General features: G+C 39.1%; 2 protein-coding genes and 1 long non-coding RNA gene across 5 annotated transcripts in view; 2 read left to right on the forward strand and 1 right to left on the reverse strand.

Moving 5' to 3' along the window:
• Positions 1-1,450, reverse strand: part of LOC308058556 (multidrug resistance-associated protein 1-like) — a 51,153-nt gene extending 49,703 nt beyond the window's left edge. The window contains exon 1 of one of the 3 annotated variants that reach the window (XM_080374490.1): positions 1,201-1,450. In XM_080374490.1, coding sequence (XP_080230616.1) covers positions 1,201-1,302 — 102 coding nt within the window. In that variant the 5' untranslated portion in view covers positions 1,303-1,450. Of the gene's footprint in view, positions 1-659; positions 776-1,200 lie in introns of those variants that run through there. The other 2 variants (XM_080374492.1, XM_080374491.1) reach the window with 2 other exon arrangements.
• LOC308058570 lies at positions 1,184-2,736 on the forward strand. The gene is made up of 2 exons (XR_013925894.1): positions 1,184-1,292; positions 1,698-2,736. It is a non-coding gene; the product is annotated as an uncharacterized lncRNA (long non-coding RNA).
• Positions 2,737-4,806: 2,070 nt separating this feature from the next.
• On the forward strand, positions 4,807-26,349 carry LIPI (lipase I). Its single transcript, XM_080374526.1, has 10 exons — positions 4,807-5,204; positions 9,830-10,206; positions 11,830-11,938; positions 14,439-14,540; positions 15,980-16,069; positions 17,247-17,414; positions 19,009-19,101; positions 21,141-21,252; positions 21,628-21,801; positions 25,562-26,349. Exons 1-10 carry the CDS (start codon positions 5,156-5,158, stop codon positions 25,671-25,673), a joined length of 1,386 nt encoding a protein of 461 aa, XP_080230652.1. The 5' UTR covers positions 4,807-5,155; the 3' UTR covers positions 25,674-26,349.
• Positions 26,350-27,114: the final 765 nt, after the last annotated feature.

Below are 27,114 nucleotides of genomic sequence, written 5' to 3' on the forward strand. Positions count from 1 at the left end.
AGTTCCATTTAGCAAATGAAACAGGAAGAGAACAGATTATTCTGCCCACCTCGGTTTTTGCACTCTTTATTTTGCAAACTCACCAGAAGGAAGCAAGGTTCATTCTGAGACTGGCGAGAAATTAGTGGACTGGTAGAAGCAAGTTTGTCACCATGCTATCATCTAAACTGTCTGGGTCAGAGTCAGGGACTTTTTAGCTTGACAGAGGATGACTGGATCACACCAGGAGGGAAAAAAAAACAACACCCAAACCCCAAAACACACCATGAACAAATTCAGGAAAAGCCCCAAATCAGCAGCTACTGTCAATAAATCTTGTCACTTGAAGCTTGCATTAGTGATAGAATGGTCCCTCCCCTCCTTTTTTCCTACTTTCCAGTTAATAAGCCTGGCTTAGCTAGAGATGTTGTCAAAGTGAGAGCAGAACTGAAGCCCAGTCAGTGTCGTTAACGTTTGCTGTCTTTGCTGTTTTCTTTCCTCCTTGGCATACCTTATTTCCAAAGAAAGAGAATTAAGCTTAAGTTTGAAAGGTCCAGCTGCTTAGAAACTTCCCAGCACCTCCATGAAAATCTCACCGATGGAATTTCTAGTATCTTCTCAAGCATTAAAACATAAAAATATTTTGATACAAAGGTCATTTATAGGTGGAAGAGCCCCACCTGCGGACAGATCATTCTTACTGCCTCTCGTGCTCTGTTAATGACTTGCAACCCTGCTCCACGCATTTTCAGGTTTTACACTAACTTCTCTTAATCAAATTATTGATCAAAAATTTCTTCCCCTGAACATATTTAAAATTTTTTAAAATGCTTTTTTTCTTGGGGATTTTAAAAACAATTTCAAACCGTTTAGCTTCCTCAGTAACTTGGGGCCCGTCTGCGGCACCACAACTTGCACAACCGGGAGGGGACAAAACCGAGGCAGGGGAGACGGGCGGGACGGCGCGGCTCCCGCCCGCTGCGCGCCAAGGCGACCACCAGGCCCAGCGCCCGCAGCGCTCCTGCCCGCCCCGGCCGCCGGCTGCGCGCCTCCCGGCCGCCCGCAGCGCTTCGCCCCGGCGGCCGCGGCCGCTCGCCGCAGGCCGGGGCCTCGCCTCACCCCTGCCCGGCCCCGGGGACAACAGGGCCGCCGCGCCCGGCTGGGGATCGCCGAGGCCTCCGCCCTGCGGCCCCGTCCCGCCCCTGGGAGCCCGGCCTCCACCTGCAGGAAGAGCTCGTAGAGAATCTCCTCCCGCACGCGGCTCTCCAGGTTCCCCACGAACAGCGTTCGGTCCGCCTCCTCGCACCGCCCCGGTGAGGACATGGCGGCGCCGCCGCCGGCTCCCACCGCGGGAGGGCTCGGGCGAAACGGCCCCGCTGCCGTAAAGCGCCGCGCCGCGCGACAGGGCGCGCTGCTCGGGGGCGGCTCGGTGTCCTAGCAACGCGAGCGCGTGGGAGCGCGGGCGGGTGCCGCGGCGCTGCGTGCGAGGGGCGGGCGGGGCCGGGGGGGGCGGGGCCGGGGGGCGGTGGGGGCGGGGGGCGGGGCCGGGGGCGGGGGGGGCGGGGCCGTGGTGGCTGCCGTTCGCTTCACGGCGGGGTGGGGAGGCGCTGAGCCGGCGGCCAGTTGCTGCCAGGGTGGGCAGGCACCCTCTGTGGGGGCCTTCAACGTTGTAAGGCGCTTATTTCAATTTTTTTTTCATCTTTTTTTGTTGTTGTCAGGCGTACGGAAACACGGCCTCGCCCCGGAGGGTTTCCTTCCCGCCTGGGTGAGGCCGCGGGCGAGCGGCGAGGAGGGAGCAGGGGCCGGTGTGGCCGCCGGGCCAGGAGCCGCAGCCGCTGGGCCCTGGCCCCTGCAGGGCCCTCGAGGGATCTGGGCATCCCTGCGGTGAAGCGTTGTGGTAGTTACTAGTACGAGACACGTGTAGAGTGTCAGATGGTGTACGGTTCGCAGTGTTCCAATGGGAACTGGGATACGATTGCAGCCTTCAAAGTTGAAGTTATACCTGCCTCTTGACTCGTTGTTGCAGGGTTGCTGCAAACTGGTTTCCAGCATATACAGCAGATACTGTTCAGTATCTATTTTTTTTAAAGTGTTTTATGAAGGAGCACGTTTCAGAAGTTACCCTGATGACGAAAACATGTTACTGAAGATTTTCCCCCCTTACCGAAGCATAGATTGTGTGCTTTGCCAACATGCCCATTATTTTCTAATGGAGGCTTACTTACTGTCTTGTCAAATCTATTTAGAAAGGGGTTATCAATTTACAGGAGTTACAAGCCTCAGTGTAGAGTACACAATGAGTCTTAAATTTCTTCCTGCATTTTTCCCTTTGTAATCTTCAGACAGCTTTTTTCATCGTTAAATATACTGCATTGCAAAAGCCAGGTGTGATTTCAGCCTGCCTGAAAGGGAGCAGTGCTCTTAAGCTAGCAGTTAGGATTTTTTCCAGGGAAGTGGCTTGATTCTCAAGAGAAGTGAGAATTGTTAAAAGAAAGGGATTTCCCAAGATTACGAAATCCCTGGGGGCAGAGAGAAGATTAGAAGGGGAAATACATGTGACCACAGATCAGGATATCAAGGCTTGCGTAAGAATCCTATCTTGATCTTGAAAACCACACTGTAATGTTTTTAGCTGTTACTTTATCAGAAACTTTTGGGGATTAACTGAATTGTAAAATTGCCATTCTATTACCTGTAAATGATAATAATCTTGTACTGTAATAAAATGAAGGGTTTATGTGTTTTTTTCAACTTAAATACTTGATCGGTCTTGAAGGGTTTTTAACAGTTGGCAGACTATAGGCTCCCCCGAAAGCATCAGGGTTCATCCAGGAGGTACTGCTGCAACAGTCCTGAGCACTGGGGGGGACTGTCAAAGTCCTGAAGAGGCTGTGCTAGCATCCTCCACTGGTTTGCAGAAGGCATTTTCAGAGCTGGTAATTCTGAATTCCAGTTTGAGAAGAAGTGTACCCTTGTGAGAAAAGCAGTGAACCAGAATGGGCAGTAGCTGAACTTTGAGGGTCTCGCATCTTTTTGATAGTGCACTTGAAACTTGGAGTCACCTTGAAGGTTTTACCTGACAGTGAGATGTCATTAGAAACTACAGTGTAAACAGTGGCAGTTGTTAAGATTTATGAATCTCTAAGTGGCATAAGTGCCGCTGATGGTGAACAAAGTCTCTTTGTCATACGACAGAGAGGTGAGTCCAACAGGCACTAGTTCAGCATCCTGATTAATACACAGAACTTTATGGGCATTGGTTTAGTAAGGGAGTTCTTTCGTGACACTGGTTTCAGAGGGCATTAAATCTGTTTCATGGATTGTTATATCAACATGGGTGGTGCTGTATTTTACTTACACGTAAGTTGACCTTACTATTTTCAGTTCAAGAGGGAACCTAAAATTCCCTTTCTTTTCTGCATTCATGTATAAAAGAACATGCAGTTCATTCATAACTAGTGGCATTAGGTGTATGTAAAGGTACATATATAAGATTTCTTAGAAGATAGGTGACTGGCTCTTGGCTAAGCACAGCAGATGTACAAGGGCTATTACTGCTTCATTTTTAGTGGTGTTGAGCTCTGCATACTTTTAACTTGTATATGAATGCATACTGTATAATGAGCGCATGCTGAGGCTGCCTAACTGGTGGTTGCTTGGGTGCTCTAAGTTTTTGTTGTAACAGTTATCTATATTAAAAAGTAGGGAGAGGAAAGAGCCAAATTGACACTGCACCATTACTTGTTCTAAGTAAAATGGAATGTCAGTAGGGCTGTACGTTTTAATAATAATTAGACAAAATGTCAAAGATTTGAGATGAAGAGGGAATGCAAAGGAATAACAGGAGCTACTTTAGTGAACTTTACTCAGAATAGGGTGACAAATTTGAGAAATGGAAGCAAAAAAATAAGAAAAGGTCATTGATGAAGCCGAATAGATTTTCATATGAGTAGGTACACTCCGTCATCTTTTTCTTATGGCTGCATTCAAAGCAGAAAAGCCTTTGAAGAACCCTCCTAAAGGCTATCCACTGCAGAAGCTTGTGTACTGCAGCTTTGTTGAGCTGCTCAGAATCATAAAGCTAGCTGAAAAAGACCAATCACTTAAAAGTAGTAACAAAACACACACCATCACTACCCTTAACTGTTGTGGAAGGAAGAGAGGGAGACCTAGACCTAATGTTTAGAAGGACTGTGAAGGTTACACTATGCAAGAGACATTTCTGGTATGTGCCTGCATCATATTTGAATGGTTATGTTACGGTTTTCTTTCTCCTGCAGTCGAAATAATTGGGGGCCAGATATAAACAAACTGAGCATCCAGACTTCTCACTTGAATAATGCAGAGTTTATCTGCATTATTAAACTCCAAGAAACTGAAGTTTGTCTTCTTGTATTTACCCAGTGAATTGGTTTGTAAATAAATGAGCTTCATAAAAATAAATGTTTCTTCATCTGTTTTGTAGTTGAGGACACAGAGGGAATGAATTTAAGGGACATACCCAGAACACCCAGCAAGTCATTCTCTGGGTGAGCTTTGTGGGTCTCTAAGCTCCATCTCTCTCCTAGGTAAGTGCTTTCACAGACCTTCTCTGCATTTAGATTAGAGAATGACTTCTTGGAAAAAGCTTAGAAGGTAATTTTGTGCAAAAATAATCTATGTAGATACAGTTCTCAGAAGTATTTTCAAGTTCTTACAGAAAAATCCTTCTGTCACCAGAATGACTTCTTGTTCTAAGTTTCTTGTGCCCATCTCAGTGCCTCTAACTGCATTTGAGTGACAATAAAAAAAAAAAGACACATGGTGGGTAGGGTCTTGAATGTGGTGTACCACTAGCTATTCTGCTTCCTAAATTCCACACATGTAACAGAGTTGTCAGTAATACATAACATTGATTGCTTCTGTGTAAATCTGCTGATAGCCAGAGCGGGAAATGGATTAAAACCCAGTCCCAACCCTTAAAGACCAGAAACTACCCTACCTACTGAAGTAATTCAATAGGAGGAGTCATGAATTGCAGAAGCTTAAACACAGCTTTGCTTTCTGCTTCCTGCTCTACATGTCACTTAGTTCATCAGTGGCATTGAGTTAGGTTAGTAGTCTAGCATACTATAAAGAAACACTCGGTTTGCCACTTGTCTGTGGATTATTACGTATTGCTTTTCTCCATTTCCACATGCTGAAATTGTGTCTCTTCATCTGTTTGATACACTGGGTGAAATCAGGTAAGAACCATTAAGCTTATTTGTAATGTAGTCTCTTGGCTTTATTCAAGCATCGAAAAATGAATATTCCTTCATTTAAATTAACCAAAAGATTAAACCTTTTGAATTATGCCTAATGGAGCAGATGATTAGTAAAGAGAATTTGATCACTTTGAAACTAGGACGTAGGTTTTCATTTTAAAGTAAATAGAAGAAAGCCTGATACTTTATCTCTGGCTGTACTTTGCACAGAGACACACTCAGGTATGTGCACTTAGTACCAAGTAAAGAGGAAATTGTGAAATAGTTTTAACGTGTTAACATAAGTTTATTATTTATTGCTTATTTGATAGGTTGACAGGTTTTCAAGTTACGTGTTATGCTTTAAATAGGGGTTTTTTTTTTACAAAAAAAGTGTGCACTTACGGTGTTCCCCTTTTAAACCACAGAAGATACAACACTTACAAACGTACATAGGAAAGTTAAAATGCACATGTAACATCCCAACACATATCTGTATGTTCTGAATGTACAGAAAAGTGTATGTGACTACTCCCACAGGTGTGCACAAAAGGCAGCTGTGTTCCAGTAATCAATCAGAAATAAGAGTCTGAAAAACTTCCCTTAATGACTCCTTGCTAAACAATTAAAAGTATTAAATCTGTAAATCTGTTTACTGTGGAATTAGGTAAATACTGTAAAGACATAATATTTTTTTTCTCTATTTACTTTTCAAAGAATAACTGCTGTCATTTCACAGCCATTTGTAAATGAGTTGTTTCCCTTTGACATTTGCTAACTATTAAATAGGTTTCATCAGTTAAAATAATTTCCTTGAAATTTTATTTTATGTATAAGTGATTTCTCACTTCCATGAACCAGACTGTGTCTCTGTTTTATGTCACTGTCATTCCAGTAGCTTTAGAAGAATTCTTATTTCTAGCAATCAAATGTTAAGAAATCAAAACATTTGAGTGGATATGGAGGAACACTTCAACAATATCTTACCATGAATCTTTTATATGTTAGACGTGTAGGAGTGAATTATAAGGATCAGCGCTTAAACTTGGATTTAAGAATAATATTTGGCAAAAATGAAATAATTTCCTGTTCTAGCTTTGCATCTGAATAGCAAATGTATTCAAGTAGCTGGTTTTTATTTTAGCTTTGTGTATGACATTTGGGTAATAGAATTTGTGTTCTAGTTTTTTCATCGTAGATCATTAGATGAAAACTAGAGATTAAATGCGACACATTCTATTAACTTCTTAATGTCATGTCACATGTATGGCATTTTACCAGGGTCAGGTTATTAAAATTATTTTCATTAAATTCAAATTGCAGCTGAACAGCTCTCAGTTTCAGAACTTCTTGGATAAGTCTGAGAAATGAGATGAGTTGCCTTCCTGTTAGTTAACTTGTCCAGTAACCTCAGTAAAAGTTACTTTCATTATTCAGTGTCTAAATTAGGAGAATGATAATACTTACTTTTAAATGTAAGTAATTCTGACTTTTCCCATGTGTAATAATTGTAGCTATTGTGATAAGGTAATAATAGGCATAAAATTTTTGTCTGTTTGACTTCAGACAGGCAGTTTCAGGTCATTTCTAATGCTCTGTAACTTCAGCCCTGCTCCAGTTTGCAAATACACATCGGTTTTATCAGGTCTAGTCCAGAGGTGACTGGTTTAATCATCGTAGATACATGGTCTTTCCTTGAGGTCTAGATTCCTATGTGAATTTGTGTCTTTATTGAACCTTTAAGGCACCCTAAGTGCTGTAATTCACATTGTTTACCTTTGTTTAGGTCTGCACTATAGCATCAAATACATTTTTCAGATACCTTGTACCCCCTGCCCCTGCACTTGCCCTTTACTAGTGAGGGCCCACTGTCTGTCTCAGATGTGCAAATATAGTGGATTTGGTTCAGCCTGCTAGCCCCTTGCTGGGAAAAGGAGAAGAGCTAGAGCTGCTTCTCCTATAACTCAAAAATTCTTGAGAAATTCAGCACTTTTAAAATTATTTTTTAAGGAACTGAGTAGGCACTATTTCTCTTCCTACTTTTGCTTTCTAGAAGTTGACTTGTTTTAGAAAGTTGTTAGCAACAGAAACATTGAGAAAGATGCCATCAAATATCAGACAAAAGCCTTGTGTAAAGTAGCACAGTCCACTAGAAGTCAAGAGATGGGCCCAAATTTCTTTGGCCGTAAACCAGCTAATACCATAACGAAGGCGGAGAGGCCATACAGAGCAGCCATGACAGGCACTGGTGGTGTCCTCAGAACACTGAGGTGGCTTATCCATGCAAGGCGACCTTAGCAGCCAAAGGATACATTTTAAGCATTAACTTTTGATGTTAATAAGCACACCGGGGGCGGGGGGGGAGGGGAAACCAAGTCTTTTTTAGACCTTTTTGAAAAATCTCAACTCTTTTGTTGATCCTGACTGAACTACATCTTAGCCTTGTGTACCATAACACTCTGAGTACAGAAATGCTAAATACTGCAGGTTTTCTTGTGCCATTATGTATGTTGACATTACAGATTCTTACCATTTCAAACTCAGAACAGGTTCCTGTGTTTCTTCTTTCTTTCTTGGCAATGGTGTCTTTATGGTGATCCAAAACTAGGGAAGGGTTCTGGGTCATCCCTGTACTATCAGGCAGCCATTTCTTATCACTTGATCAAACAATAAGGCCTTAGGGACTGGCAACTTTGCTACCCTGGCCAAAAGAGGAAGAACGAACTACAATGGTCTTCTGTCACAGCACTTTCTAATCTACCCAGCTGCAACAAGGTCTTTTACCATCTCATACCAGCATACGTGTCATACAGTCCCTCTGCTGCCTTCTTCTTGTCTCACCTCATCCAGGGCCTGCTCTCTCTTCTTCTCTTCCTCGGCTCTCAACCACTTAACCAGCCACACCTGCACCTTATCTACATCAGCCAACCCACCGCCCCTGAAGCCAACCCACAGCTGTATATTATCAATGTTAATTAACCCAGCTTTATTCTTCTACAATTCCTCCTTTTTTTTCTTAAAATTTCATACCTTGTGTTTTTAACAATCATTACAACCTTTTTACAAATAAATTTTTCATAGTCCTCTAACTCCTCTACAAAGCCTCCCTTTTTTTTTCTTTCTCATATTTCATACCTCATGTTTTTACCAACCATCACAAACTTTTTACAAATAAACTTTTCATACAATTCAGACAACTTGTTCCTGAACTCATACTCATATTCCTTCTTCACTTATATCTTGGACTTTTCATCTTCTGCAGGTTGATCACCTTTCTTCTTATCTGCTTTCTTAGCATTTGGGATTTTGATTTCTTCAGAGGGTGGCTCTGATGAACTTATAATGCCTTGTGCTTTCACCTCTTGAGTCTCACTGGACAGCAACCCGAGTGAGCTTTCAGCAGCAGCAGATCTAGAATACTAACACTCACACATCATTCTGTGTCCTGAAAAATTTCTTAACATCCATGTGGTGGCCCTTTTCTTCAACTGGTGACACCTTCAACAAGCACATAAACACCGGCAAGAATACCACCAGGCCGAGCAGCAGCAGCAGCAATGGCAGCAGCCACTCATGGCACTGCACTGCTCCTGCACCTTCCCCTGGCACAGCCGTCACCGCTGTCTGGCCAAACCCGCTCTGGACCTGCCACTGCTGCAGGCTGCTGCCACATCTGGCTGCATACTCTGCCACTATCAGCCATTACCCTCAGTCTCTCAACTCCTCGGTTATCAGGCTTCCTTCTCTTTGATCCCAGTAGCTCACCTTTACTGGTATCTGATCCGGATCCCCAGGCTCTTCCTGCCTATCTCAACACGATCTGGATCGCAGGCTATCCCTGCCTGTCTCCGCTACATTGGATCACTGCCATTACTGTTTCAAACATCCCCCAGCACAGCCATCACCACTGTCACCACTCAGTACACTCAGTCTCATAATTTGAAGGGCCTCACATGGGGCACCAATTGTCACAGCACTCTCCAAACTATCAAGCTGCAACAAGGTCTTTTACTATCTCATACCAGCATACTCTTCGTACAGTCCCTCTGCAACCTTCTCCTCACTTCATCCAGGGCCTGCTCTCTCTTCTCTTGCTTCTTCCTCGGCTGCTGTCTCTTCACTGGCTCTCAACCACTTAACTTAACCAGCCACAGCTGCACCTACATCTACATCAGCCAACCCACCACCCCTGAAGCCAGCCCACAGCTGTTTATTATCAATGCTAATTAACCTAGCTTCATTTTTACAGCCTTCTTGTACATGCAACACGCACTAGTTGTGACAAAATTCTGAGAACCTGAATTTGATGGTTAAGCAGAGAATCTTAGCAACAACACCGACTACTAATTTGTATTTGTTTGCAGAAAATACATTGTTCAGGAACACTTAGAAAGCTCAATTTTGTATTTGAAGAGTTCAGAGGAGCATAGTGGTTTCTGTAGAGCTATTAGTTAAACTGTGGCTCCTCATTGTTCACTGTATGTTCTGGCGCTTCATTCCAAAGGTCTAGAGTGAACAAAATGGAAGTTCTTCACTTTTAGTGCAAAAATGTGGAAAGAAAATTGCAGAGGTGGTATTTCAGGTGGTCTAAAATGAAATGACTGTACTGTTTTAATCTTTTTCAGATGAGGAGAAAAAATGTCCTGAATTTACAGACCTCAATATAGGCAATGCTTTGTCTGGAACAGAACTCCAAGTCCAGCTACTACTGTACACACGGGAAAATCCAAATTGTTCTGAGAGACTGATTGAAAACAATGTTACTGCATCTGAGTACCTTAATAACTCCAAGAAAATTGTCTTTGTTATTCATGGTTTCAGACCAACAGGATCTCCACCGGCATGGCTAGGTGACATAAAGGAGCTTTTACTGTCTTCAGAGGATATTAATCTCATTATAGTTGATTGGAATCGTGGTGCTACAACTGTGAATTACATAACTGCTGTTGAAAACTGCAGAAAAGTTGCAGAAATACTGAAAAACTATGTTGACCAGATGCTGGTAAGGCAGAGTTGCATCTGTTCTGAATAAGTTTCAATAGCATAGTTTGAATGGGAATGGATATTTAAAATATGTCTAAAGAGAAGCCCAGTGAACAATATCAATTTACTGAAGTATTTACAACTTTGCATGCAGTTATCACTGCATATCTTTAACTCCACCTGAGCTCTTATTTCCCTTTCACTGAAGTATGCCTGAGAGAGCATTTGATTTCTTTAGCCAGCTGGAAGTTTTGGGTCTTCTGGAAAGAGTGAATGCACCAGTGGGGAGGTGAAGTGAGAGATATTCAAATGGTATGCAGCATTAAAATTTTACAAAAGCATCACACTACTATTTTTAATATTAAACTATTATAATTCAAGATTTTAAATGGCAAAGAAATCACAGGCAGAGATAAAAATATTTGTTCCAACATGATATAAGCTTCTTGATTCTGGAGGGAGTTGCAGAAACAGTTGTTGATGCCAGTGGTTTTAACTGGGCTTTAGATTTATTGCTTAAGCAAATGAACAAAGCATGTTATCATCTCATTTATGCCAGTTAGATTTATCACTTGATTTTTCTTCTGTTCTCATCACTTCTTTTCCCTGCTATTCTCTGAAATTTTCAGTGCTGTGCAGTAAGAAAATACTCATATGAAATTTGAGTAAAAACCCCAGCATTCTGAGAAATGCTTGGGTGAAAGAAGAGAAAGCATATCAGGATCTGTCCTCTGAGACTAGATACAGTGATAACAAATTGCAGTTATGACAATAAGTTTATTGTTATGGGATTGCAAAATGAAAAAGGTCTATAAGAACAGTCCCCAATCCAGAGTGGGTTAAAAAGGTGTATTTTGCAAATTTCTTGATACAGATTTTTGGTGAATTGCTGGTTACAGATCTGCCTGGCAAAACAATGACAGCAGGGCATGCTTAAGCCAATCTTTTTGTGCGAGTCATCCAGGTGATGGTGGTGGGGTATGTTGTGTCCCTCAGCTATCAGTTTCATACTGATTCATGGCAAGCTGCCATGAGGCCTTTGTTAATTCATTTTGGGACATATGTCAGACCCACATAGCATCCCGTCACTTTGCAGAGATTCCAGCAGGCCTGTTGAAATTGTTTCAGAGTTCTTCAGAGTTTTGGGGTTTTTTAAATACTGCCTGCTTTGTAGAATGGGCATCATAAGGCTTTCCTACAGGTGTGCATTTGGCACCATTATTCAGTGGTTCTGTGGCATAAGGCTTTGTAAATGGTATGTTTTTAATTTATTTTCTTTGAAAAATAAGTCAGAGGGAGATTTTATTTTTTTCCTAGTTCATAGTTTTGGTTCATCTTTCTTGTATCTGATGAATTTCTTCCTTTTCTCTCCCTTGCTCCCCTTCTAGTATGACATTTGGGAAGAAATGTGATTCAAGCTTCCTTTTTAAATTTTTCTAGTCAAAGAATTTAATATTTACTACACTTTTTAACTAGTACAGAATGGCAAACTGAAAAAACTTTGGAATTTACGTTTGTTTATGAAGTTAGAAAGTTAGAGATATAACTTAGAGTACTGACAACAAATGAAAACTAAATCAGTCTGGTGATGTCTGTTCAATTAACTGTGGTTGTGGCTTTGGGTTTTTTTTTTCCCTGATAGGTGGATGGAGCTTCTCTTGACTCTGTGTATATGATTGGAGTTAGTCTTGGAGCTCATATAGCTGGTTTTGTTGGCCAGAAGTATAATGGCAAACTTGGCAGAATTACAGGTAAGGCTTTTAATCCTGATACATGTATTCTAATGTACCTTCTATTGTTGTAGCTACAAATCACATAGATGCTAGCACTATTGACAAATGAGAACTGACTATTTAGTAACATACGGGAGGGAAAATGTATCCCTGATAAAAGTATCTCTGTGAATGTCTGCCTTCAGGATGTAAGTTACAGATGACATTTTCCAACCTGCTTACCTCTAATCTCTCAAATGAGAACTGAGTGCTACATCCAGATGCCACGGAAGCTAAATGATATGGTACCTGAGTTTCTGTCTGATTGACAGAGCAAGTCAGGTCCCTGTGAAGGGAAGTTCAAAAGCTCTTGGTCAGACCACAGTTACCGGGCACAAGGATTTAGTTTCAGTTCGAGCTTTCTGAACATGATGTAGGCTTTAGTACTTTGAGCTGTCTCATACAGAAAGCTTAGATCAGGTGTGCAGCCTGTGTATGGATACTGGAAATTTTACCTCATCCTTGTTGCATAATCAGCATTGCCATCTGTGGGAGTGATGCGTACAGTGAACACTGAAATACCCTCATGTGGGTACAATTTTCAGGACCACACAAAGTTTAGGATTAACTTTTAGATGCTGGTTCCTAAGGCAGAACCCACAGCACTGATTTGAGTGCACAGGCTCCACGTACTTCTTGTGGTGAAAGCAAAACTCGCTGCAGCTAGCCTGTTGAGAAGGAAGCTGACTAAGCTAAGTATCAGAAAAGGTGCAAAGGGGAGAAGATTGTTGGATCCTGATAGCGTTTAGGATTTAAAAAAGCAGCTGTTTCCAGACTGAAAGAAGACAGTTAGCTCTCCCTGAGATTCATACCTCCCCAAACCCTCTCTTTGGGTACTCAAGTAATTTTTTCCCCCAAATGTAAGAGGAGTCAGTGGCCAGCCTTAAGAAAGGGAATTAGGGACTCCTCCCCTTTTTGTACAGTAATCTGAAAGTCAGGGCATTTTCTAAGAGTATGATAGGCTCCAGCTATATTCTGTTTGTTAAGAATATCATTTCCACTTTACACAATTTCCTAGAGTTGCCATCACTGGTTGGGGACAGTCTTGATTGCAATGCTAGGCTAGCAGGTCTGTGTCCTCTCTGTACATTAACTGGGAGCCTCACAGATCCGTATCATTTCTGAACTCAGATGCTCACAGTCTAATGGAATTATATGAAATGTTTCAATCACCTTCTTATAATTACAGATATGGATGACTAAAGACAAAGACTGAGTAGTCCAAATCCACAAGGCCCATAACCTCTTATGTGACTATTTTGATACTTTTTCTTTCAAATGACTTGTGCCAGTGTCCCAAGCTGATGGTGCAAAAGTGAGATTTTAAAAAGGAAAAGATATTTTCTTCATCACTGTTTGGAGGTTTTGGAAATACAAAACTAATTATAAACAATTAAAACAATGACCTTTGTCACCTGGGGTACTATAAACATGAATTCCTGGCATTCCATGATACTTTGTGGTAGTCTGGGTCTTGGTTATCTCAATCTTGAGAGAGAGCCTTCCTAGACTATTTCTTACAGCACATCTGCCAGTTAAATCATAATACAAGTTTTGATAGTCTGAGGTCATACACTGTCCCTTTCAGTCCATGAGAATGTAATTAGGAGTCATTTAAGTGTAGGAATATGTTTTGCATTGACAGTTGTATTTTCCATCTTTGCTGCTTTTTCTTTTCCTGTCTTTGTGCTTTTGTTGTCAAGAAAATAGGAGCAGAGCAACCCTCGGCTAACAATTTTGCTTTCCTGTGAAGGACAGAAATTACCATCTTGAAAATTATCAGACTTCAGGGCTGCACGAAAATAATTCCCTATCCCTAAAATGAATGACAATACGCAGTGTTTATACTTCAAATACTTTGTCACCCAAATCCCCTCCTCCTTTATATAAAGTGCTTTTTGTGGATCTCAGTTGGAATCTCTTGTCATAGTTGAGTTTTGATGTAAGTGTAATATTTCCAGACCTCCCTCAGGTGAAATTGTGGTCAAAAGCTAGTGTTTCACTTAGTTGTATATAACAATTGTTTTTCTACAAGTAATTGCAACAGCAGCTGATAAAACGATGGAGGCATGTTTGAAATTGTCTCCATCCAAGATGTCTTCATCTTGTGTTTTTTGTGCATTTTGTTTTTAGGAAGTACATAACAGCTATGACATTTTCTGGGGAAAAGAACAAAATTAATTCTTCCGAATTGATCCCTAATGCTTTTGGCTTATATTCATCTGGAGAACTGGGAGATGAGCACAACTACTTAGGGAAAGAAATTCAAAGATATGGGTTGATCAGTTTTGTGGTAGGGACCCTTGCTTTGCTTAGCAAGTTGAAGAATAGAAACTTCAGTAGAATTGTGCTGTTTTTTTCTTTCTATTATTATCCCAGGAAAATGAAGTCTTTGACAAATAATGCTCAAATGTTGGTCTTGTATATATCTGTAGAAACAGAGCCCAGGATTTGTAATGCTATTGTTATTTTCATTCAGGGCTTGATCCAGCGGGCCCTTCGTTCACTCGACAGCCTCCAGAGGGGAGACTGGATCGTACTGATGCACAATTTGTTGATGTAATCCATTCAGATAGTGATGGTAATGACATAATCTTAACTTTCCTATTTCAACTCAAAAGCAGGAAAGCAAAAGAGAAGGGACAAACTATTTCAGTAACATCAAAACTGTGCTGCAGAAGTATATTTTGTGTTATTAGAGGGATTCCTGTGCTGTTGCTTTTTAACATTATCTGTACTTTTTAAACTGTACTGTATGTTATTATACCTATTCATCAAGAAACTGAAAGTCAGCTTTGCTAATGAATTAAACAATAATGAACTGTTTTGTTCAGTTCTGAAATAAGTAGCCATGTTATTGAGTTACATTTCATGACTGAACCTGAAAATATCAAAATAACTTTTATGTCCAACACCTAACAGAAGGCATATGTAGATAACTGTATAGTCATGGGTCCATTTATTGTCATGCAAAAATAGCAACTACACAACTGTCATTTATGTCTTGTTATAGTATATTCCTTCTGAATACAAAAACCTGAAGTCTGCACATTGGATAAGGTGTGCCTATTGCATTCATTTATGATACCGTTATTTGAAAAATAGTTCAGTGTTAACATTGTTTTGTTGTGCTAGTGTGTATGAACATAGCAGTTGTAAGCAATGATTATCACTGATTTGGTCCCTTTTGAGACAGACCGTCTCAGCTGTATCACATTAGTACACTACAAATCCACTGCTTAAAATTCTAAATCACATTACTGTAGCATTAAAGTGAAGAACATTGTGAAGGCTGCTTCATCCATGCTATAGTCTGTTACTTTTTTTCTCTCAAAAGCATAAGTAAACCTTTCAAACCTACAAGACATGTCCTATTTTTCATGTAATTTCATATCAGTTTCTTGAATAATATTAAAAATTAAGCATTTTACTATACAAATTTATATGTGAAGCTGTAAAATACCAATTTTTGTAATGCTCCAGTTATGTGAATAAAGTGTGGTAAAAAGGAAGGTAGATGAGACTGAGCTAAATCTTACTCATGGTCTTCCATAGGTCAGATACTGATTTTTCTACTTTGATATGCTGCTTTCATTAGCATAGCTCAGAATCCAATGTCACATGCGAAAAATGGAAAATATTACTCTAATGAAAATTACATTGGGAAGGAATTTTGGTTACTGGAGAGAACATGAACTTCATAAATTTCTTTGTGTAAATAATGCCTCAGCTACAGCACTGAATAGTTGCTTCTGTTCTTTTTTTTCTGTGGCAATAGGAATCTTACGCACATTTGTACACGTTTGTGTACAGCATTTTACATGTGTATAATTTTCTCAAAAAGAAAAAACCCATGGTTTTTAACTCATAACATGACTTGCATTTACAGAACTAAAGAACAGTATGATTGCGAAAAGAAAAATTAAGACCTTTATGTTATTTTTAATGAATGTAATGATAAAATTATTGACTGCATAATGTTGTTTATGGTTTTTTTGGTTCATAATCTTTTTACTTTAGCACTAGGTTTCAAGAAACCTTTAGGAACCATTGATTTCTATCCAAATGGTGGAATGGATCAGCCTGGTTGTCCGCAAACAGTATTCAGTGGTAAATAAAAATGTGTTCAATTAATGAGAAAAGAGTTTGAGATCAAATCAAAAAAGATTAAACTGAATTCAATGGACAATGCACGTATTCAATAATATGGCAGCTGAGGCCATGGTATACTTTATTTTTCATCCCCACTCAGCAAATAAGAAATAACAAAGACATTTGACATCTTTTATTTAAATAAAGATCTTCCTACAAGCATACGTACTCCATCATACCATTATTATTGGTATGATGGAATTATTATTACATATACAGTCTGCATACAGCAATCATTATTTTTGTGTGTTTATATATGGCTAGGCATGGGGAAAGATGTTTGTATCCAAGTGGTTTGGACAGGATCATTTCCATATGATGTGGAAGGCAAGGCTTTCAAGTCTTCCTTGTGTCTTAGGCTCCTCCTGGTTGGCAATGATGAACTAGGGTTTGGACAAGTCTTTTAGGCTCTGGGATGAAAGCAGTTTTACAACACGATCTTTTGTTGTGGAATTTTTCTTATTTCAACCTCCATAAATCTTATGCAAGGTTGCTGTCCATTGCTTTTGTTTACTTTTTTTTGGTTATGTTTGTGTCTGTCTGTGTTTCTGTTTCTAGTCAGCACAGTGCTGCTACAACTTAGAGCAGCTGTAAAAGCATAGGGCTTCCACAGGCTTGCCGTGAGTATGGGAGAATCCATTAAGACTCAGGATCAGCTTTATCTGTACAATTCTCATAGTTTTTTTTGCTAGGAGAGGAAGGAATTTATATATAGAGAATAATCTCTGAAGTGTTCTTCATGGTAATTTTTCTGCCAAAATATTCTGCACTGGATGCAATGTGGCAAAATTTAACTCAGACTCAGGCTTTATAACAAAAAAAATATATGTTTGTATTTTATATATCTATATACATATAAAAAAAATTGATGGGATTTAGTACACTATTTCTTACATATAAAACACTGTAACTTTTTGCTTTACTTGTAATATTCAAAATAGTCTTCAATTTCTTCTTTTTCTGTGTGTACATCCAGTTTTTACACTTGGTGGGCAAGTAGCCAAAGAATAAAGGCATGGGTAACAAAGAACGATTCAGCTAAATGGGATTACTGGATTACTTTGACAACACCTCTTCTTTGATGAAGAGAAATGATTACATATTCTTTGTATATTTTGTTTTTTCTTTCCTGAAGGACTTCAGTATTTTAAGTGTGACCATCAAAGATCTGTTTTCCTCTTCTTATCATCTTTGAAAGGAGAGTGTGACATAATAACATACCCTTGTGACTCTTACTTGGATTACAAGAGAGGAAAATGTGTTGATTGTCAAGCTTACCAGCCAATGTCCTGTCCAGTACTGGGTAAGTGTTACTATATCTGCTCTGGGCTGGGTAAGATTTTCCAGGGAATCCAGATTAGCTCTTTCTGGGTCTTCTCCAGAGATCTGTAGTATTGTTAAGGGATCTGTAGAGACTGATCACAGACAGAGCTGCATACTGCTTAAAGTACTTTAAAGTTTATGTCTTTGTCTGCTTTATAGTTATCATTTAGACACAGGCTCTGAATGTTCCTAAGCTTTGATCATTATGCTTTCCAGTCTGAAATGGGTTCACAATGGATCTCCTTTCTATAGAGAAACTGCTTCTACTTGGTTCATCGCTTTAGGCTTTCACAGTGTGTTATCATCCATAGAGTACATGTGGGTTTTATTTAACAGTAGTAGTGGTTACAGCAACTTCATGGTTTCTCTGGCTTTTCTTTTGGAATCAAGCTTTTATTTGGAGGGGGTTTTAGGTGTTTGGGGTTTTATCGCTTTTAGAGAGGAATTGGGGACAGTTTGAAAAGAGCTACGGTAGTGTGAGCATTTTCTAGTTGTCAGGGTTTTCTCAAGAATGAAACTTTAAAAATATTTAATTAAAAGTTAACATTCAGTTTGTATCACATCTTTTTTACATCTTTATATTGGGATTTACACCCTATTTTAGTTAGATCAGGTTTGAAGAAAAAGCATAGATAGATCTGTATGCTATTTTATAATAAAACCCAACCATAATGGGACCTTATAATATGGCAGAAAGACTTCAGAACTTCCCCAGAAAGGTTATTAACCACGCCTGATGTACTAGTACAGAATGCCCAAGCTAGAGGTGGAGAAATCTTTGACCAGTCAGATGCCACTTTTTTTTTTTTTTTTTTTTAATAACCATAAAACCTATGAGGAAATGGCATGCACCTGAATCCAGGAGCTGGGAAGAGAAACAGCATCCTTTTGCTGCAAGCTTTCCTGCTTACTGGTGTGCAGTGACAGCTCTGCAGTCTGGAATTAGCCCTTGTTGTCCAGTCTAGGTAAAGAGATCAAGAGGAAGAGAATATGATCAGCCATTTTAGAAACAAGGACTAGTTGTCAAGTCCCAAAGACAATAAGCATGGAACTCAAAAGTTCTTTCTGAATTACGTCGATAAGCTTAGGAAGTTTACAGAGTATCTAACATTTTATTAAATAATATCCACAATTATACACTAAAGAGTTTTAAAATACTTACTTTAATGATTAAAAAAAAAAAAGGAAGAAAGAAATTTTACCTAATATGAAGATGTTCTGTAACTATTCTCTGCAAATATATGGGCTACTTCTTTAGGTTTGTTTTTATTAACTCTGCAGGAGTTTATAAGCACTATTTTTTGGAGTTAGTACTCTAGACTAAATCGATTCCAACTATTACCTTATGACAACTTTAGTGATACTAAAATATTAGAAGAATGAAATACTTACATGCTACGTTCTACTAAACTCAGGGGATTCCTGCGTTTTCCAAGTCAACTTGCTTTCTCAGAGAATATTTAAGAAAATTAAAGCCAAATCTGTCACTTTGGGTGAGATTCTTTTTTGTAATTGTATGTGTGTCATGGTTTTGCTAAATGTCTGAAATGAAATATTTAAATTTTGGATTACAGGTTATCATGCTGATAGATGGAAAAAACTGTTAATCCCAAAGACTTCACCAACAAAAGCTTATTTTGATACCTCGGACCGACACCCATTCTGCAGTGAGTGACTGAATACATACATAACAAACTTCATGAATTGTTATGGCTGTTATTTGTTAGCTGATCTGGAGTGAAAGCATGTTCAAAGTAGAAAGTTATTGTTAGCTGCTGTGTAAAATGGTGTGATAAACCATGAGTGTCAGTTCACAGACTGGAGGAAGAAGAATGATTGTGGCAGAGCAAGCAATAAGTGAACTGAGAAAGAAATGTGACTTTAAAAGTAATGGGATGAACTACCAAGAAGTCCAGGAGGGAAGAAGGAAGCCAGAAAATGAGGATCAAGTGATAGGAAAAAACTGGAAGTGAGAGAACCTGTTTAGATATGATCATTGCTGCCATTTTCCAAGAGCAAAAATGGGAAGTGAGACTGCCCTAGCTGGGGGACAAAAAAAAAAAAAAAAAAAAAGAAACCTGTCTTTCATTGCTGTTTCTTCCAAAGGGCCATGGAGAGGTTAACAAAGATGTGACAGATTTTACATAACTCCTATTCCCAGTGGTCTATCAGCTCAACCCAAACACACTACCACTGTTCTCCCTGGCTCCTGTCTGCTTGGGTTTTGCTTTTTCCTGCTCTCAAGGCTGCACAGGCAGCTAGGTCTGTCTCTTCTTCGTTACTTTGACAGAAAAGTACAGATTTGCTTTCACTCTCACACATAATAAAATCTCGGAATTCATCAAAATTCCAACCAGGAAGAATCCTGATGATGGAAGAAGTACACTGCAGAAGAAAAAAGATTATGTATCATATTCTGGGACAGGAGTGGTAGACGAGAGAAAAGAGGGGGACAAATATTATCAAACACAGGAGGAGGCACATGGAGAGGAATGAGAAACCTTGTAATAACAGTGTAAGTTTAAGGGAAAATATGCAAAGTCAAGAAGAAAAATGAGTCTACTAAACCAGCCTGAAAAATAGGTCCTTTGTTAACTAAAGCCTTACTTTAATTCTCAGTATATAAAACCATGAGGAGAGAGAAATTAACCAGAAGTCTTAACTAAGTGAAACTGTAAACCTGAGCAGGGCAAGTTTTTCATACAAGGTGAGGCTTGGTCTTTTAGAAAAGAATGTTAAAAAGCAATATAAAAAACAAAAAGAAAATTTGAAATTGGCTTCCTTACTTCGGGAGTAGTAAAGGTGTGTTTCCTCTGGGTAGCCATAGCACAGTTACAGTGTTGGTGGTGGTTACAGAAGTGTGGTGGAAGGTCAGGTCAGGGTTTCTGAGGGCTCAGCGGGACAGTGCCCGCCCCAGGTACCCAGCCTGTTGTCCTGAGGCCGTGGGCCCTCCAGGAAAGGGGGAGAAGGGGCTGGAGCATGGGAGATCGATCGGATACCTCTCCTCTTCCTGAGTCTTGCCCATGAGTGTGTCTAGTATCCACGCAGAGGTTTTGGTAAGTTGACTTCTCTGAGGGAAGGGTGCTTGGAGGACCTGTATTGTTGCACCTGCTTAGGCTGGGCAATAACAGCAGGGAGAGGGGAGGAACAGCATCGGCACAAGCATGGGAATAATGTCTCTTCAGCTTTACTGCCCGATTAATCTGCTTACCTAGCTAACTGCCCACTTTGCCTATATATAAGGCTTGTGCCGATGCTGTTCCTCCCCTCTCCCTGCCGATGTATCTCAGCTGTTTTCTGGACATGTCTCTGGTGGATAATGTGCTAGTCTTGCCACGCTAATGGCTCTAATATCACCTCTTTGCAGAGCTTGGCAAAACCTGAAGGTGCTCGTTAGGGCTTAATTCTGCTTTTTTTCCTTAGGCAGGTCAAACTTTTCATGCTACTTCTGATGGTAGCTTTCTGATGCAAATCCTTTTTATGTAAGAACTGGAGGAAATGATACACTAATTACACTCCAAGCAGCCATTTGGTAGAAGCTATTTTTTTGTCAATAGCTGCCTTATTCTGCTTTGAGCTGGTAACTTAAATGTAGAGTCACTATTCCTGTCATCAGTCACTGAATACTTTTAACAGGGTGATAATAACAACTGTGTCCTCTTAAGGTCATTCTTTGAATCTTGTCATTTCCTATTTCTTTTTGCAGTGTATAACTACATACTGGATATTACTACTTGGAATAAGAACATTAGGAGAGGTTTCATTAAAGTTAAAATAACAGACTATGCTGGAAACACAGTAGAATCAGAGATGAATAGGTATGTTGCGCTTTGTCTCTGAATCTTTTTTATCACTTTATAAGAATAATTTTCTGAGTTTCCTGAACTTTTAACTTGTTAACTTGTAAGTAAAAAAATTATAATGGGGTTGTTAAGACTTGGCCACGGCTCCTGTTCATAGAGATTGCTCAGTGTCAGAGGCAATGCTCCTCACACTGAAATGATCCTCTCTCCATTTATGAACTCGCCCAGGTTCTTGCACAGTACTCATTTGAATCCACTTCAAGGTATCTTTGTTCTGAACAATCAGAGTTGATATATCTTGCAAGATTTCTGATCTTAATAATGCTGCTTAGCAATAATGAATATTACTCGGCTAACAAAACCCTGACTAGCTATAATGTTTTTCTTCAGTGAAGCTTCAACATTTCAGCAATACAAAAGAGTCAAAGTACTAACTGGATTTTACCAAGACCTTGACAAAATATCAAAAATTTCCTTGACCTTTTCTACGAAGACTTTACTAAGCCCAAAACACAAGCTTAGGATTCTCCAGATGAGTCTGAAATCTCTTAATAATCCAGAAAGGTAAGCATTTGTCACATATCAAAGTTGTGTATCGACTGAACTGCTCAGCATGTTTCCTCAGAAATATGTATTTCCCTCTATTGATTTTTTAATAACATATTCCTAGATGCATGAATATCCTTCTCATCCTACCCAAGATCAAATTTATCATGGGGAAGTCACGCAGGCTGCTGCTGCTGTCTGGTCACAATGGGTTTTCAAGGACCATTTACGTAGACCAGCCTGACTTACACCTGTATGGTTAAGTTCTCCTCCAGAAGATAAATTTTAGTAACACTTTTCTGATTTTAATCATGTGTCCATACACAACTTTTCACACTTGGTTATGAAATTGAGCACTTCAGCTACTTGTGTGACTCGCATAGGCTTTTGGTCTTGTTGCTGAAAGTAGAGACCTTCCAAGACCAAAACATAGTCTATGCTTGCCTATGCTTAAAATTAAATCACCTGCATTTTTTAATAATTAAATATAATTGATAAGCTTTTATTAATTATTGCTGGCTTAAAATACATTAGCGTTATTGCCATATGTTCATTTTTTAGACCTTCAGAGTTACTTGTACAATAGCGCTAGCAATTAAATTTTACTTTTGCGTCTTGTTAAAGTAACATATTATATGGATTAGGTAAGAAATATCCAGGAGCAGCAAGAGTACTTTATTTTAGAGTTGTTACATTTATTTGCTTCATATGAATGGCAGACTCAACAAGGTCAGAATTTAAAATAAAACCTAGTAATGGTTATCAAATAAGTAATGAGTGGGAATAATATTACAGTAAGATTAAGTCTTAAGTCAGTATATTTTATTAACTTGAGAAATAACATTTAAGGCTTTCTGATAATAGGTTAGTAGGAATTGGGTATGGTGCTTTGTAAAAATTATGAAACCTTGTTAAATTAATCTATTATTTCATATTTACTGGAAAAGAGGAGGAGATGGGTGGGAGAGGCTTAGGAAGAAACAGAACACTTAGTAATCCAAATAGTACCCCAGAATGTATATCCATTAGACTTTATTACCTTGTTGAAGGCCATAAGTCTCAAGCTTTCAGGTGAACTGGCATGATTTTATTTAAAAGCATTTGGTGATGAGAGATAGTCAAAGCTCTAAATCATGTTAAATTTTTTTTTTTTCTCAACCAAATGGTGATAAATCAGAAGATATATTTCGTGCAAGGCTATCAGCATTCAGGACTTTTTCAGATAATGATCTAGGAAATAAAGATTTTCAGTGAACAGCCCTTATTGGTTTTGAGTTTTCATTCCCATTATTCTAATTCCTGTTAGTTTTAACGTAAGATGCTCTTGATTTGCTTTAATATAGAATACACTAAAGTCCTTCTTTGTACAGAGCCTCATCAGATGGCACTCATATAGGCACATTAGATACTTTTAGAGAGCAGTGGAAAATAGTGTATTGAATCACCATGTGGAGGTAATTTAAATGCAGATGTTACAACACTATTGGTTGCTATAATTACATAATTGCTCATTGTAATTATAACTACCTATATTTACCTTATTTAGTTACATATAATTACAACAATTACTTGAATACAGGATAATCAACTAGAAACCACATTAAAAATATTTAAATTATTCATATAAAAACTAGTAGGTAAAAAACAGGGGACAGGTGCAGGGATAAAAGACAACAGGGTTCTCAGTCTCCCCAGATCTGGGTTAATAGCAGACAGTGGGAGTTTGGGGAATATCACTGACAATTGTCTACTGGGCTGGGCCGTTGTTCATGCAGATGGTGTGGGAATGTGGGAGTGCTAAAAGGTACATATAAATCTGAGACTCTCTTTCTGGTCTCTGAGATAAATCATTCCTGCTCACCCATAAAACCAGAAAGCTTTCCTAACTTGTGTGTGTCCAGGTGTCAGCTCTTCCAAAATCTTCTGAACCTGTCAGTCAGTTCAAATACAATTTATGGGGAGGGTGAATGTCTCAAAGATATTTAGGCCAGCCACCTTTGGATTTTTTAAACCAAAACAACAACAGGAGTAATAAAAAAGAAGACTTTATTAATACCGCTACTGAACAAGAGAGTCTGGCATGCCCTTGCTTTTTAGTAGAGAGCAGAGAAGCCACACGAGGTGGGGGATTACGAAAGCCTTGCCTAACAAAAAAATTATTTGTGTTTTGCTCCTTGTTGGTGAACTGGAGAACCTGCTGCTCGCTCAGGGCTACTTTCCTGTAAGCCATTCTGGGTACTCAATAATCACAGGCTTAGATGGATTGCACTTCACATGGGATCAAGTATGTTGGAAACCCTATGATTTTATTTCTACTAGTCATCATTATGGTCTGTTGAAGTATTGTCCCCCCTGTGGTTAGATAGAGCCCTTCCCAGGTGATGACTGCTGTTTGAGAATGACCATGCTAACACATTGTGCTGCTGTGTTGCAAATACGGTTGCAAATGTGGTAAAATACAGCATCGTACTGTTAGGTGAGATATTGAAAATCAACTTGGGAAATGGATGCATGCAATAATTTTATATTGTTATGGTCAGAAATTTGTCCTGTGGATTCTTTCTTATAAGGATTTTTAAAAATGCTGGCAATTTCAGTGCTTTTATGTCTCTTTTTTCTTCCTCTACAAAAATAATATAATAGTAAGCCATTAAATTCAAACCAAAAAAAATTGTGCATGAAGGTTTGGATGAAATTCTATGGTTTGCATTATGCTGAATACCAGAATTTGTCTTGATCTTCTTAGTCATAAAATCTACTGTCTTAGCTTTGTGGCGACATTAAAAGGCCTCAAATTCTTACACAGAAATCCAACAGTCCTTTCACATGTAGACAGGTGGAGCCGTGACTGGCTGGAAATCTTGCACTAAACGGCAGCAACAGAAGTGCCTGGTGCAATGTTCTTTCTCAAGCTTTGTCCTTTAGCTGGTCCACTGTACACTACATCCCAGTCTGAGGTGGATTGTGTTGTATAGCCATATCTGTGAGTTCAGAGAAATATAGAAGATAATTTTAAATAAAATCATAGCTTGTACCCCCTTAGAGGGGACATTAGAGGGTATGCTAGTCATTTGCCTGTTCAAACCAGCTCTCACTGTCTGTCGTAGCTCATGAAGGACAGAGCTATGACCTGTCTCTGTCCTAAGAGGCAAAGCACCTATCTTGATGTCAAAAAGTAAGACTTTGTGTGTGACTCCCTGTGTGACCTCTCTGTGTGTATTCATGTAGTATTATGCAGTTCTGAGTTTTCTAGGTCTTTAGATGACAATTTACTCTTTTGCATGAAACTTTCTTATGCGTGCTGTCATTGCAACTGAAAGAGTTAAAAGATATTATGATGTGGTTTTCTACTTTCCTCTGTGGAATGAAAGCAGAGAAACTTTCATATCTAGGGAACTCAAAATAAATTATTCAGGCCCAGTGTTAACAGGAATTGAGCTGTTCTTGTGCCATTGTTATAAAGAATTAATTTGAGAATTAATGGATGAAATATTGCATCTTTGTAGTTCAGACTAATGTGATACACTTCTTACTTGTGCCAGTTTGCACCATCCAGCTGATGTCCTGGTTGTTGTTGTTCGCAGTCTAGCAAAACCACTCAAATGATGTGTAAAATAGGGTGTAAACTTAAGAAGACATTTCTTCCTGTCCTGAGTACTGTCTCTGAGAGGTGGTAAATACTGGAGGTTTAATAATTCAAATACTGAGGCTTTTTTTTTCTATTAATGTTAACTTTTTCTGATGTGCACATTTTTTTTTTCTTCTTCTGTATTTCTAGGCTGCAGCTGTGCAGATATGATTTTGTACTGATGGAGAACATTGAACTGACCTTCAAACCTATCCCTTGTCCAGAGAGGGGGTATATGAAGAGAGAGCTTCTAGTAACTTAATTTCTCTTATAGCAGTGACATTTTGATTCTTCCTCAGGATAAAGACTGCAATGAGAAAAGAAATGAGATATGCTAGATTTATTTTCAAGAGTCTACCTGGAAATACTGGCTTTGAGTGCCTTAGGGTGAAATTAATTGAAAAGTACAGATATCTATGTTTTTGGGAAATTTGAATAAAGTAAATGTATCATGGTGGAGAACATGCAATGGTCTATTCATTATTATTTGTTAGCAGTGAAGCAACTGCTGAATTAAATATGAATTATCTGCATAATCCTGGCACGTTATTTGTCAAGTCATACATATATTTAATTATTTATTATTTGTAATGGCTTTTACATGGAAACAGAATTATCTGTCTACTAAGTGAATTTAATATACTGTACATGTGATCTACAGATCTAATACACAGCAGTTTTGCTGTACTGTGTTCATTGGATAATGTTTTCTCATTAGATAATGTCAGTCTGAGAATTGAAACAATAAGATTTGTGAGCACATATGTAAATTTGCTATTTAAATTAATTATCTTTATGTTCATTGTCGATGAATATTATTGCATCTATTCAGATTTTTTGGGAAATGGACAGGGCAGCGATGTTTCAGATAGGAAGTAATTCTAAAGTCTGTTCTGAATATAACAACTTGAAGATGAAATAAGTGCATTTTCATTCTGTTTCAGTTTGGGCTTCTTGGAATTAGAGCTGCTGCTCAGGTTGAGGTCCATGACAGCTTTGCAGCTATTGGAGTGTGAGCAGGAATAAGTCCTACATAAAGAATTCTTCCTCCAGTTCAGTAAAAGGTTTTCCAATGCCAGACTGCCTTTGCCTTTCCTGATGGTAGTGATTGAAGAAGAGATATGTGTATTTTTCTTCTTTAAGGTTGTTTTATGTATTTGACCCTGATTTCTTGTGTAAATGTGTCCTATGCATGTTTTCCTTTTCCTTTCTTATGCCCCTGCTGTCTCTGCTCTTGACAGCAGTATTTGGGTGAATCTATTAACCAATTTCATCTGAGTGTCAATGGAGCGGGATGTCCAAAACTTATGAATTGTAAGTGTTACTGAAAGTCAACAGTTGGGTTAGAAGGAAGATGGAAGACATTGTCCTAAGGAAGGGAAAGCAAGTTATAACTTCGCCCTTTTCATTGCAAGAACTAGCTCCAGCATGCTGGTCAGTATGTGCAAAGCTCTGAAGCAGCCACTGCACATGCTTTACTTGTCAAGACACACCAGAAAAATACAGAACGGTGGACAGACTTGCTCATGGACTGACTTTTTAAAAAAAAATATTTCTTCTATAGAAATGGTAACTACTTAACCATAGGTTTTCTCAGGTGATACCTTACTCAGCCTTATTATTTTATTGTATACTTCTTTGTTCCTTTCCTCTGAGGCAACCATTAGGAGATGCACAGGAAAAGATGCTTTTGTCTGCTTACA

Source organism: Falco punctatus (assembly GCF_963210335.1).
Source record: "Falco punctatus genome assembly, chromosome: 2".
Classification (NCBI taxonomy): domain Eukaryota; kingdom Metazoa; phylum Chordata; class Aves; order Falconiformes; family Falconidae; genus Falco; species Falco punctatus.